This window comes from Drosophila tropicalis, unplaced genomic scaffold, assembly GCF_018151085.1.
Source record: "Drosophila tropicalis isolate 14030-0801.00 unplaced genomic scaffold, ASM1815108v1 contig_859, whole genome shotgun sequence".
In the NCBI taxonomy this organism is placed as follows: domain Eukaryota; kingdom Metazoa; phylum Arthropoda; class Insecta; order Diptera; family Drosophilidae; genus Drosophila; species Drosophila tropicalis.
Genome location: NW_027173353.1, coordinates 2,472,459 through 2,484,784, shown reverse-complemented (window position 1 = coordinate 2,484,784; position 12,326 = coordinate 2,472,459). Strand labels below are relative to the sequence as shown.

Genomic DNA, 12,326 nt, shown 5'->3' with positions numbered 1-12,326 from the left:
TTATCGAATATCCACACCCCAAGACTGTGATCAAAACAGTGACTTAAAATTACATCAAGAGAATTAAGAGAAGAAAATGATTGAATAATACTATCGCGTGAATTTAAAAAAACAAGCCTTTTGAACGTACGGGATGTATGTATTAATTGGCATCTCCTTTTCTTATAGAATGAGAGGGAGAGAATAGAAAATTTCAGAGCGTGAAAACTGAGAGCCCGGCACAAAGAGCGACAAAACACTCCCTCTCTCTCTCTTTCTCCTAAAGAACTGTGAGAGAGGAACTAAGAACAAATTAGAGCACATCATATTTGATTTTCGAATTTTAAAAATGATGGCTTAACCTTTTATTTAATTGGTTGTAGATTTTGGAAATTATCTAGAAATAGAATCATTTCCTTGTCACTTAATATTATATTCGCGACTTGAGTGACTTTGTTACTGCGACCAGGAAGAAATCGCGGTATTTGTGCTCATCTCTAATTATTGTTTTGTTTTAAACAAACGTTTGCCGAAAATTATATATCTTTCTGAGGATTAGAACTAATAGTTCTCCCACATCAGCATGTCCGTGGTAATTGAGACCACAATTGGTGACTTGACTGTCGATTTGTTTCTGGACGAACGGCCAATAGCTTGCCTCAACTTTCTTAAACTATGCCGGATCAAGTACTTCAACTACAACCTCTTTCACACCGTGCAGCAGGGATTTATAGCTCAGACTGGAGATCCCAGTGGTGCCAGCGATGGGGGATCGTCCATCTGGGGAGTGGTGGAGGGACAACACAAGCGATTCTTTGAAGCAGAATATCTACCCAAAATTCCACACTCGAATCCTGGAATGCTTTCACTGGTTAGTGCGGGAAAGAATCTAGTTGGCTCACAGTTTTTCTTTACATTGGGTGAGAATCTTACATCGCTGGACGGAACGCACTGCGTCATTGGCGAAGTGGTTGAGGGCCACGAGGTATTGCGAAAACTTAACGAAGCCATAGTCGATGAGGATTGTCGTCCCTATCAAGATATAAGAATAACGCATACAGTTATTCTAGAAGATCCCTTTCCCAATCCCCGCGGTCTTCAGGAGCCGAGCCGTTCACCTTCTCCTAGTGCAGAGCGTTTAAAAAATGGTCGTATCGCTGCCGATGAGGATATCGACGATACCCAGGGCAAAACGGCAGAGGAAATGCAAGAGATTTTGGCAGATCGGGAGGCCAAAGCGCGAGCTACAATATTGGAAATTGTGGGCGATTTGCCAGATGCAGAGATGGCGCCACCGGAGAATGTCCTTTTTATTTGCAAACTAAATCCAGTCACCACGGATGACGATCTTGAGATAATCTTTAGTCGCTTTGGTGTGGTCAAGGGCTGTGAAGTGATCAGAGATCGCAAGACTGGAGATTCGCTTCAATACGCCTTTGTGGAGTTTGAGGAACAGAAATCTTGTGAAGCAGCCTACTTTAAAATGGATAATGTCCTCATTGATGATCGGCGCATACATGTAGACTTCTCACAGTCTGTGGCGAAGATCAAATGGCGTGGCAAAGGACGCGGCATAGAAGGCCCCGAAGGCAGGCTGGATTTTGATAATTTGCGGGAGAACAACGGCCAAAACAGCAGAAGACGAGGTAAGGACAGAAATCAGGAGAATGCCAGAAATCGGATGAGTTCGGCGGAGCGTCGAATAGCCAGGGAACAACGTCATCAAGAGCAGAATGTAAGGGAGAAACAAAATCCCCGCTCTGAAAGAAGACGTTCAAGATCCCGAGAAAGAAATGGACGTAACCGTTCAAGATCAAGGGACAGTAATCAACGGAGATATTCAAGATCAAAAGAAAGAAATGAAAAGAGGCGCTTCAGATCGAGAGATGGTCAACATCGAACATTACACACACAGAATGATAGACGAATCAACAACAACTACAGACAGAATCAACGAAAACGTTCAAGATCTTATGAACAGCGAAACGATCGTAGACGTGAAAACTCTCCCCCGTAGACCAGCTCGACAACATTCGCCCGAACGCAGACTCCATGCAGATACCCATAGTCGAGCTAAAGATAACATGTCCAGGTAAATACTAAGAATTACTAGCCATTGTCAATTTGTAATCTTGCATTTAAATTTTAGACCGCAGCCAAAAGACGAGCGAAGAAATCAAAGTCTGAAACGATCAGACGACAGAGAAAGTAAATCTAAGAAATCCAAACGAGCAGTGAGTTCCAGCAGTAGCTCCGAATCGTCTTCGAGTTCTTCCTCCAGCGAAAGTTCCTCGAGTTCATCATCTTCAGACAGCTCATCATCTTCAGATGAGCGTAGTAAGCACAAAAACAAACGAAAGCGAACCAAAACGAAAAGCAAACACAAGTCCCATAAAAAGAACAGAAAATAAAAGTTTTAAACAAACATTCTTGACTATAATACAAACTACATCTTTCGCAATCTCTATTTTTTACGCTCTGCAATCTCTTGCTCTAGGGCAGCCATGGCTGCCCCACCGCAGCAACCACCTTCCTGATTTTGACGACGCCTGCGGGGTGCTTTAATCTCGGCATCAGGATTGAATAATACATTATCAAGTCGAGTGGTTTCATCTGATATTCGCAATTCTGCAAAAAGGAAAATACATTTTTAGTTACTATTAAAAAGTTTATGTAATTGCTTGTCAAAATTTACCATAGACATTATCTTCTCGTTTGGTAGCTTGAATTACAGTTGTGCGAAGTTCATGGTTTACATCATCGGCCAATTGGATCATCTGCAAGAATTAGTCAATAGGTAATAAGCAAACATTTTTAGATTTTGATTTATAAATTACTTTTTTAATTTCGTCCTCTTTGGTTTCATTAAGATTCTGGCGGAACGATTCGTTGATCTTTAGCCTGCCTGCCGTAAGGGCTTGGATGTCCCCATCGAAAACATGTTCTCTTGTGCGATGTAGCCTTTTGAAAGCACTGAGCACCTAAAAATAAGCATATTTAGAGGCATTTTCAGATATAATTCTTTAAATTAATAATTAATTTACCTGTCGCCGTAGTTGAGACATAGTTGGAGATGGCAAGCAATTCCGATATTTATCGACTCTATCGCCACTATCGATAGTGCCAACTCTAGCACGAGAGAAAAGTAGTAAACAACATTATTTTCTATGCCCGCTCTGTTGTAAAGATTTCTCGTTGCGTTCGGTTCGACAATCGCGTAGAGTGCGCATTTATTAATTGTGGTTACGGGCTTTATTTCGGAATGTCTGTGGCAAACAATTGATAGAATTTCCTAGCTTCGACAGTCAAAATTTAGACAATAAGATAAATAAAAATTCAACAAAATCAAATAATGTGTGTGTGCGTGTGAGAGTGTGTGTGTGTGTTACAGAGTGCGTCGTGACGGGAGAAAAGTGAAATTAGCATTTAAAAAGAATAAAAAAAAAGTCTCCTGGACCCAACACAACTTCCATCAGTTTATATATGTATGCTAGAATTTCTATATAATTTTGATTCCAACTGTGCATAAAGTAAAAATATAAAACTGGCTCAAAGTCAAAGCGACAAACTAGCCGCGTTCTTCAAGAACATGGACGACGAGGAGGAGGAAGTCACTGATTTGAAGCTACAATTGTTTCACAACACAATTCGCGAGCACATTGTAAGTTTTTAATAGTCTAAACTCTCCACCCAAGACCCACCCCCCAAATATTAAGAAAAACACCTAACAAAAATCTCGGCAGCAAAAATGCAGCTGCTGCTTTTGTTTGTTGTTTTTGTTGCTCTTATCGGCTGGAAATTACAGCTGCTGGAATGTAACTGTACTTGCCAGGGACGCAGCGGGGGAGCTGTAAAGATAAAATTACATAGATTTTACAATTGATGAAACTAAAAACTCAGTTACTGTGTTATTTTGTTTATTGCTCTTATCATGCTGTAGGTAAAAAACACAAGAGAGAGAGAGAGAGCAAGATAGAGGGGTGAAGAGAGAGCGAAAGACGATAAGAAAATAAATAATCGAAATTAGTGTCAATGTTAAAGTCGGCACTTTCTTTTCGGGCTGCAAATTTCTTTGGCTTAATCGAAATTACCAGTCATGCACACCTACACTCACGCACACCTGTTGTTAGCCGAATCTTGTGTTCGTGTGTCTGTGTGATATCCCTTGAACAATAATTATTTATTAACTAATTGAATACTATACAGGAAATGGTTCGGTTAGATAAGCAAAAACTGGGAAAATTCAAACATACATACATATATTGTAGATGTTTAGAATTACGATTCGTGGAATCGGTAAACGGTTTTAATTCGATGAAACTGTTGAAGCTGTTGATGTCTGTATACTCTTACCATCTGTCTTGTCCTTCTCTCCTTTTAACTTTAGTTCATAAGCCATTTTTTCGAACTGATCGGAATCTTTATTCCTAATATGTCAAATCGAGAATTTGTATTCATTCTATTCTTTGTAAACTGCCAATCAAAAAGAACGTAACCCTTTTTTTTTGCAAGGGTATAATCAAAGTTAATGCATATGTAGCAACAGTTAAATAACGGTAACAATTTGTGACGTACTTTCTGCTTTCTTGTGTGAGTAAGTTACTTGAGATTATTGTCATTGCAAATTGGATTTCAACCACATAATTGTTTTTAAAGTTTAAAACTAGACGGATTGAGTATATTTGACGTCTTGGGTTATGGCGAAACAAATTGCAAAGTTTAACGGTCAAAAGCAGCAACAAGTGAAAGTGCTTTCACGCTGTGGGGCAGGGCTATTTATTAAAAATTTCTTGTTGGGCATAAAATGACAGATTTGTATATACATATGTATGTACATAAACAATTGTTTATATCATTATGAAGATTGCGAAACTGAATCTGACGACAACAACCGACCAATTCCTCTCAACTGTTTGTGTTGGCAATTTTTAAACAATTTTTTTTTGTTTAAGCATTGCAAACTGTTTTCAAGTGCATGGCAAATGGTCACGAATTGGCTTTTGTTTAAACAATTGGTAAACAAACGGTAGGTAGACGATAAATACATACAAAACATTTTTTCAAAATGTTTGAGGGTAACAGAAAAATACAAAAAATAAAAATAATACACTCGCAGGGCAAAGATACCGTGACTGACACGACAGGCAAAGTAAAATAACAAATTTTCGGTTTGTTAATGTAGCTAAAAATAAATATATTTTTATTTATTTATAATTGCTCAATGGCGACGTGGGTCGTTGAATTGTTTTAGAGTCCAAACCGCCCCCAGGAAGTACCAACCAGTTTGTTCTTTTCCCACTTCCCCAAAGAACTTTTGGATCCACAAAAAAATAATGAATAATACGATATGTGACCACAATGTGGGTCAGATCAAGTTGTGGTTGGGTCTGTTAGTGTGTGTGTGTGTGCGTGTGGGGGATCGACAACTTGCATAATGTGTAGGTTCCAAAATAAAAATGAAGCAAGTAAGTCGACTCGTCGACTTGGGTATACCATACACCAGGCGAAACAAATATTTCAAATTTCGAAAACCAAATGTATGTCTATTAAATTGTTTTTACATGTTTCATAGTATGTGCTATCTCGCTCACTCTACGAACATACGAGCACTCTAGCGCCGCCACTAGCCAACGGCCAATTCTGGCCTTGTGGACTGCTTTGTAAAATACGTTCATACGCATATTTTGCATGTTTCTAGTCCGATTTCAATAAAATTCGGTAGTTTTGTAGAAATAGATAAGAATAATTAGTCTGCCGAATTTGAATGCGATAGTCAAAAATCTACAGGAGAAAATCGGTTTTTTCTTAAATATGGAGGCGGAAGTGGGCGTGGCAAAATATGAAAATAGATGTACCCTGCGCGCATACTAAGCCAGTGTACATACTAAATTTGGTGACTTTAGCTTTGTTAGTTTTTGAGAAAATCAGTTTTGTTTAATTTGCGGGGGCGGAAGTGGGCGTGGCAAAATTTTTAAATAGCCAATATCTGCGCGTCTATCAAGCTAATCTGCATACCAAATTTGATGTCTCTAGCTGTTATACTTTTTAAGAAAAACAGTTTTATGTGATTCCTGGGGGCGTAAGGGGGCGTGGCAAAAAGTTTGAACAATCAGTTTTTGCGCGCTAACTAAACGGGTATACAAAATAAATTTGATGTCTCTAGCTGTTATACTTTTTAAGAAAAATAGTTTTATGTGATTCCTGGGGGCGTAAGGGGGCGTGGCCGAAATTCCAATTAACTCTGTACGCGTGCATAATACACGAGTATACATACCAAATTTGGTGGCTCTAGCTCTTATAGTCTCCGAGATCTGCGTGTTCATACGGACGGACGGACGGACGGACGGACGGACGGACGGACGGACGGACGGACGGACGGACGGACAGACGGACATGGCTAGATCGACTCGGCTGTTCATCCTGATCAAGAATATATATACTTTATAGGGTCGGAGAAGCTTCCTTCTGCCTGTTACATACATTTTGGCGACTTTAATATACCATTTCACCCTATGGGTGTATGGTATAAAAAGGAGAACAAGTCAAAGTACTCATAAATAATGCATAAAAAAGCGAATAAATTAGCCGAAATTGAGCGCATGGATCTGTGAACGGGGAAGAGTAGAAATGTGTTGCTCATATACAAAAAAAAAAAAAAAAAACCAAATACCAGGAATTACCAAATTTAATCAAAACACTGGAATTTAGTTAATTCATTGGATATAATGGCATAGTTAATCTAGACGCTTAATATTTCTAAATCAATAAGCGAAACAATTAAACCCATTAACAATTAACTCTTAATTCGGTTAATTATCACAATTTGGATATTGATTTTGCTTTAATCGAGGTCATTTAAGGTGTCTAACAACGTTAATCGAAGAGTCTAAGCACCTCCTCCTTGGAAATAAGTGTTTATTTACTTGAAAATTTCTGTTAAAACATTTTTAATTGATTATAAATTATATAGAAAGTAATTTTAATATTGAGTCAGCATTCTGTCTACCATGAAATAAGTTTTAGATTAGAATTAACGAGGGCTTAAGAAAATAAAATTATATTTTAAAAATTCACGTATATAAACAAATAATTATAATAATTGAATTGTGACGTGGTCAATAATTGCTAAGATGCGCATACATATGTACATATGTATGTATGTATGTATATGGCATAGCCAACAGGTGTTAGTTTTTATATTTTTCCTATAATCATCTTTCACTTGAAGCCGTAAATTTAATACTTTTTGTTATTTGTTTTTTTCGCAACTTTTCCTGACCACTTACCGGCAAAAGTTGTCATTTTGTTTTGTGCCAACTGGTCTGGCAGCATTTAGAGCTCCTCTGCGTGGCGCCCACCAACAAAGTCAGCCTCTGCATTCGGCGGATGTCTTTTACCTATTTTTAGCCATGTTGGGCGCTGCCAGTCTCCGTCCCTCCCACTCTTGAGTTCATGTAAAGTCATTGACTTGCAATAAAATTTAACATATGTATGCAGTGAAATGTGGGTGAGGCAACTTAAGTTGGTTAATAAGTGCATTTGGCACGTATGTATTCGACTTTTTTGATAAGAAGGCAATAGTATATATAATGTTTATCAATATTAATATTATCTTTGGCTGGGCTTCACTACGTGTACCAAGTTCAAGGGTTCCATCACGTCAGAATTGATTCATGTTTTTATTCAATTTGTTTAGTTTAAATACTTTCCATTTCATTCGTATATGAATATTTTTCAAGGGTATCAACAATTTCTGAGTGGCACAAAATTTTCTCTCCTCTGTTTATAAATAAATTTTAAATAATTTTTTACCTATACATATGCATTAATTCATTTGGTTTGTTTCATAAATAAACTACGCACTGCGTGTTGATAACAAACAATTATTTTTGTTCTTTTTCGTCTTTTTTTCGGCTTTTACTTGATATTTTTTTGCTTAGTATTTGGCCATCATTTATATTCTTTGTTTTGTTAAGCTGTGCAAATATCAACATTTGGCAAAAGCAGGCACAAAAAAAGGTAACCAAATTTATTCATCAGACGACAATTGTTTAAATAAAACTAAAAACAATTAGTATATAACGCAGAGGCGAAAAATTTATATATGTATGTACTTACATATTTATATTATATGTTACTTATTTTTGTGAAAATGTTCTAAACAATTTTGATAATTGATTTTATTGATTGAATCCTATGGGCCATTAAAGTTAATTGGAATTCTTCTTTGTTTTGTTGTTATTGTGGCAAATGTATCTGATAAATATACATACATACATAGATTTCTCGTTTGCGAGAGGAGTTTAAAAAGTTTAGTGTACACCTTAGACTGAAGAAGTTCCTAAATGAAGTTGTAAGTCAAAATGTTAGGTTTAACCTTTAATTTTTTTACATTTTGCTTGATTAAAACAAAAAACTTTTGCTAAAATCTTAACCATATTAGAACTATTGACCACTTGCTAATTTTGTGAGTTGAAAGTTCAATGGAATTCACCTTGACTTACTTTTCTTCATTACTAAAACTTTAATAGCCAAGCTCGTTAGCTTTACAGTGTATACATATTTATGGCATCAGCAACTATCTTTGAATAGAAAAACGAACAAAAAACAATGCACAATGGGTATAAATTAATTGTTTTAGTCTTTGTTTTTCTATCTTCTTTTTTACTTAGAACACGAATACTTATAAATACACACATTTGCGTGTGTTTTGCTTTTTATTTTAAACTATGACGTAGGCCGAATGATTGGCGTTTTGTTTCTTTTTTTTTTTCTGTCACAATTCATACATTTTCTTTGACATGAAATTCATTCCTCAATGAATGAAAATTCTATGTGATTCTTATCTTTACATAATTCAGCTATTTTCACGTCTAATCATTTATAATCTAATATAATTCTGCCACTAAATTGGCCTTTTTATGGCCTACAATCAGACAAAAGAGAGGTTCTTATCACATTTTTTTTTAAGTTTTGTCGTCAGCCACCGATAAGAAATAAAATTCTAGTCTGACCTTTGAGTCTATTGTATACACTGATGATTGCGTATATATACTAATTAATCATAATTTGCATTGGATTTGAATCTAAACAATGTTGTAACCTTGGATTTCATTCTATTATTTCATTGCAGATATTCTTGCTATTGATCATATTACTATACTTTAGCTCTTATGTAGTTGTATCCCGATTTCGACGTAGCGATCGCGATGATCTCTACTCAAACGACGAAGACGAGGTGCTGGTCTATCGCATAAGGTAATGACCATGTGTGTTTGTCGTCAAACAAACTGCAACTAATTATCAAAGTCATTTAATGATTGACAACATTTTAATGTCTGGGATTTTTTCAGCTTTTGGCTTTGCACTTTTACATTGGCCGTTGCTGAGGGAGCTGCCATGCTGTTGCCCGTTTCTATAGCCAGCAATGAGGTTCTATTACTATATCCAAACAGTTACTATGTGAAATGGTTAAATAGCTCATTGATACAGGGTAAGTGGGAGGAGTTTTTCATGAGAATTTATACATTTGATTCTTTGTTTTAGGTCTATGGAATCATGTGTTTCTGTTTTCCAATTTGTCGCTGTTTATATTCTTACCATTTGTTTATCTTTTCTCCGAATCGACTGGCTTTGTGGGACACAAGAAGGGTATATTGGGACGTGTGTATGAGACCTTTACAGTATTCATGTTGATGGCCATTATTGTTCTAGTATTAACAGCTGTTTTAAGTGCAGTATTTGGCATTGAAAAGTTTCAGTTCTTTTGGTTTCTAAGTGAGTATGATCACATTTGATCACGGATGGGTGCGGACACAGACTGCACCCAGAATCTGATCTAAAATGCATTAAATCTGACTTCCGCTCTTATTTGTTTACGCTTCACAGACTTGGGCAGTGTTCACCTGCCGTTCCTTTATTCGTGTGTCTCATTTCTGGGCGTTATGCTGATGCTAAGTAAGTAATACAATAAACTAAACATAAACATAATTATATATTTTACATATTCGTTTCCATTTGGCTTATAAACTTGTCAATGTAAGCCAATTGTTTGGGATTATGCTGACGAGCCTGAGTAACACTCTTTTCATACTCCTCCATTTCGTTAAGCCGCTTATGGGCAGTGGCCTTATAGAGCCAGGCACGTAGACTTGATTTCTCCACTTTATCCAGAACATATTCACAATCTTGCAAAGCTCGCTTATAGTTGCGTAATCTGAAATCAGAAAACAGCAAAGTATTATAAAATGTCGCAAATGTTCTCGTTTTGCTTGGACTTACTTAATATAGCATAATGCTCGATTATTAAAGGTTATGGCACTGTCTTTAATCTGATCCAAAGCCTTGGTATAGTGGACAATGGCTTTCTCATAACTAGCAATACGAAAGGCTTCATTGCCCTGGCTAAAAACCAAACAAAATTAGGTCTTCCAGAAACTTAGGATGATTTTTAACGATTCGGTTTACCTGCGTTGAAGTTCTGCTTTATATTCACGCTGTTCCTTGGCCTGAGCACGCTCATTAGCATCCCTCTCTACTTGCTGCATAAAGGATTGCTGATCCATGGTGTTTGTTTGACCAGTGGACGAGTCTTCTTCACGTTTATTGATCAAAGTGCGATTCTCACGAACCTTCAATTGCACCCTGTCCACATCCAGATTCTCAAAGAACTCTGGCGATTTGTTCTTGCGTGTAGAAATTGATTCGTCTTCTTCATCGCCATTGTTTAAAATGTTATCAATCTTCTGTAGAGTAGCTTCAAATTCAGAAAAGTCGCTGATATCCTTGCCGGACATTTTTAAGTCTATAGTCTGTAGTAATAATTCCCTTGAATTATTTTGTAAAATGTTTTATTGTTTATTTCATTTGTCATGGAAACTGACTAATATTACTATGTTTACTTAGTTTGCACCCCCATTGGATTCATTCGACTGTTTGGCGTTGTCAACAATGTGCTAGTGCGACCCATGTTATTGCGTGACGTCAAGGAGGAGATTAGCGCCTTCCAGATGGAAGAAGTGAGCGTTAAAAGAAAGTTGGCCAACATTGAATTGCATAATGTAAGCATTATGGACGGTACAAATCCCACCAGTACGCATCGTAAAAATGGTCTAGGTCGCAGTTATCTGCAACAACCTTGGCTTCCGGATACTTTGACGCAACTTTATCAGAGGAAACCTCTGTTGGACGCCGTATCCGATCAGCAAGTATTTTTGAATGATAGACTGAGAGAATTACAGAGTGAACGAAAGGAATTGGACAAGCTACGCAAATCGAATACTATTCTACGAACCTTTGTTTATCTGATGGCTATGCTCTTACTGTTATTCTGCACAGGGGTTACCATACTCTTGGTATTGCAAAATACAGTTGAATTACTTATTGGCATAAAGGCACTCCCACTTAGCACCAGGGTAAGAATTTAATTTTCATCTATAACTAGTCTTCTCTAATCTTGTGATTACAATTTTTAGCAATTCACGCTGGGCATTTCATCGCTGTCGAAACTGGGACTCTTCGGCGCCAGTCTGGAGGTGTGTCTGATATTCTATCTGGGCGCCACCTCGGTGGTGGGTTTCTACAGTATGCCCTTTATGCGAAATGTACGGCCCAAGCGGCGTCAGACGTCGTTGCCCCAGCTTATGCTCAACTGTGGCTTCATGCTGGTTTTATCTTCAGCGCTACCATTACTAAGTTGCATTATAGGTATAATCTGCTTCTCATTTGCTTTTTTCTTCTGGGCTAATCCATTTTTTTCCGTTTCTCGCCAGGCATAACAAACTTTGATTTGCTGGGCGATTTCGGTGCGATTGAATGGCTAGGCAATTTCCAGATTGTCTTATTCTATAATCTGGTATTTGGCACTACAACTGCATTGTGTTTGGCCAACAAGTTCACGGCGACAGTGAGACGTGAACTTCGTGCACGGTTGGTGGAGAACTATCTGCTCTTTACTAACTACATGAGTTTCATCAACTGATATCTGTATGAGCGATGCGACAAAGTGTCAAGGAGTCAGCAGCAACAATTAATACAGCAAATGATTGTTATAATTCGCTTTGTCGAGTCGCCCCTTAAGAGCTTAAGTAGTTTTTATGCCAAGTATCATAAATTTAGTCGTAAAAATAGTCGCAATACCACCGCTAGTCGCCATACTAATGAAATGGACTGTTAAGTTTTCGTTTAGGGGAGTGGCGTCTAGTTACCGATTTACATTTATACACACACTCATATACAAATAGATATATATACATATATATATGTAGAGTTAGCATACGTATATATCCTTTAAAGAACTGATACTGATATTTAAGTGTTGCGCCTAATTGTACTTTTTAAACTACATA

At 37.3% G+C, this 12,326-nt stretch overlaps 4 protein-coding genes across 5 annotated transcripts; 2 read left to right on the top strand and 2 right to left on the bottom strand.

The window, feature by feature from the left end:
- The first annotated feature begins 493 nt into the window (after positions 1–493).
- Positions 494–2,268, top strand: LOC137582113 (peptidyl-prolyl cis-trans isomerase sig-7). Its single transcript, XM_068296556.1, has 2 exons — positions 494–2,071; positions 2,129–2,268. Exon 1 carries the CDS (start codon positions 563–565, stop codon positions 1,994–1,996), a length of 1,434 nt encoding a protein of 477 aa, XP_068152657.1. The 5' UTR covers positions 494–562; the 3' UTR covers positions 1,997–2,071; positions 2,129–2,268.
- A 121-nt stretch (positions 2,269–2,389) lies between these two features.
- LOC137582115 (complex III assembly factor LYRM7) lies at positions 2,390–3,800 on the bottom strand. 2 transcript variants are annotated; one of them, XM_068296558.1, is made up of 5 exons: positions 3,704–3,800; positions 3,024–3,108; positions 2,817–2,960; positions 2,675–2,756; positions 2,390–2,607 (listed from the first exon to the last, which is right to left on the bottom strand). In XM_068296558.1, the coding sequence occupies exons 2-5, from the start codon at positions 3,042–3,044 to the stop codon at positions 2,444–2,446; spliced, it is 411 nt and encodes a 136-aa protein (XP_068152659.1). In that variant the 5' UTR covers positions 3,045–3,108; positions 3,704–3,800; the 3' UTR covers positions 2,390–2,443. The 2 variants fall into 2 exon arrangements, with proteins under 2 accessions (XP_068152659.1, XP_068152660.1); XM_068296559.1 differs by lacking the exon at positions 3,704–3,800 and having other exon boundaries at positions 3,024–3,433.
- lili (LMBR1-like protein) lies at positions 3,151–12,107 on the top strand. Its single transcript, XM_068296555.1, has 8 exons — positions 3,151–3,640; positions 9,113–9,237; positions 9,333–9,472; positions 9,526–9,756; positions 9,868–9,936; positions 10,885–11,393; positions 11,454–11,685; positions 11,751–12,107. The coding sequence occupies exons 1-8, from the start codon at positions 3,569–3,571 to the stop codon at positions 11,957–11,959; spliced, it is 1,587 nt and encodes a 528-aa protein (XP_068152656.1). The 5' UTR covers positions 3,151–3,568; the 3' UTR covers positions 11,960–12,107.
- On the bottom strand, positions 9,955–10,862 carry LOC137582114 (tetratricopeptide repeat protein 12). The gene is made up of 3 exons (XM_068296557.1): positions 10,447–10,862; positions 10,261–10,383; positions 9,955–10,195 (listed from the first exon to the last, which is right to left on the bottom strand). Exons 1-3 carry the CDS (start codon positions 10,773–10,775, stop codon positions 9,979–9,981), a joined length of 669 nt encoding a protein of 222 aa, XP_068152658.1. The 5' UTR covers positions 10,776–10,862; the 3' UTR covers positions 9,955–9,978.
- Positions 12,108–12,326: the final 219 nt, after the last annotated feature.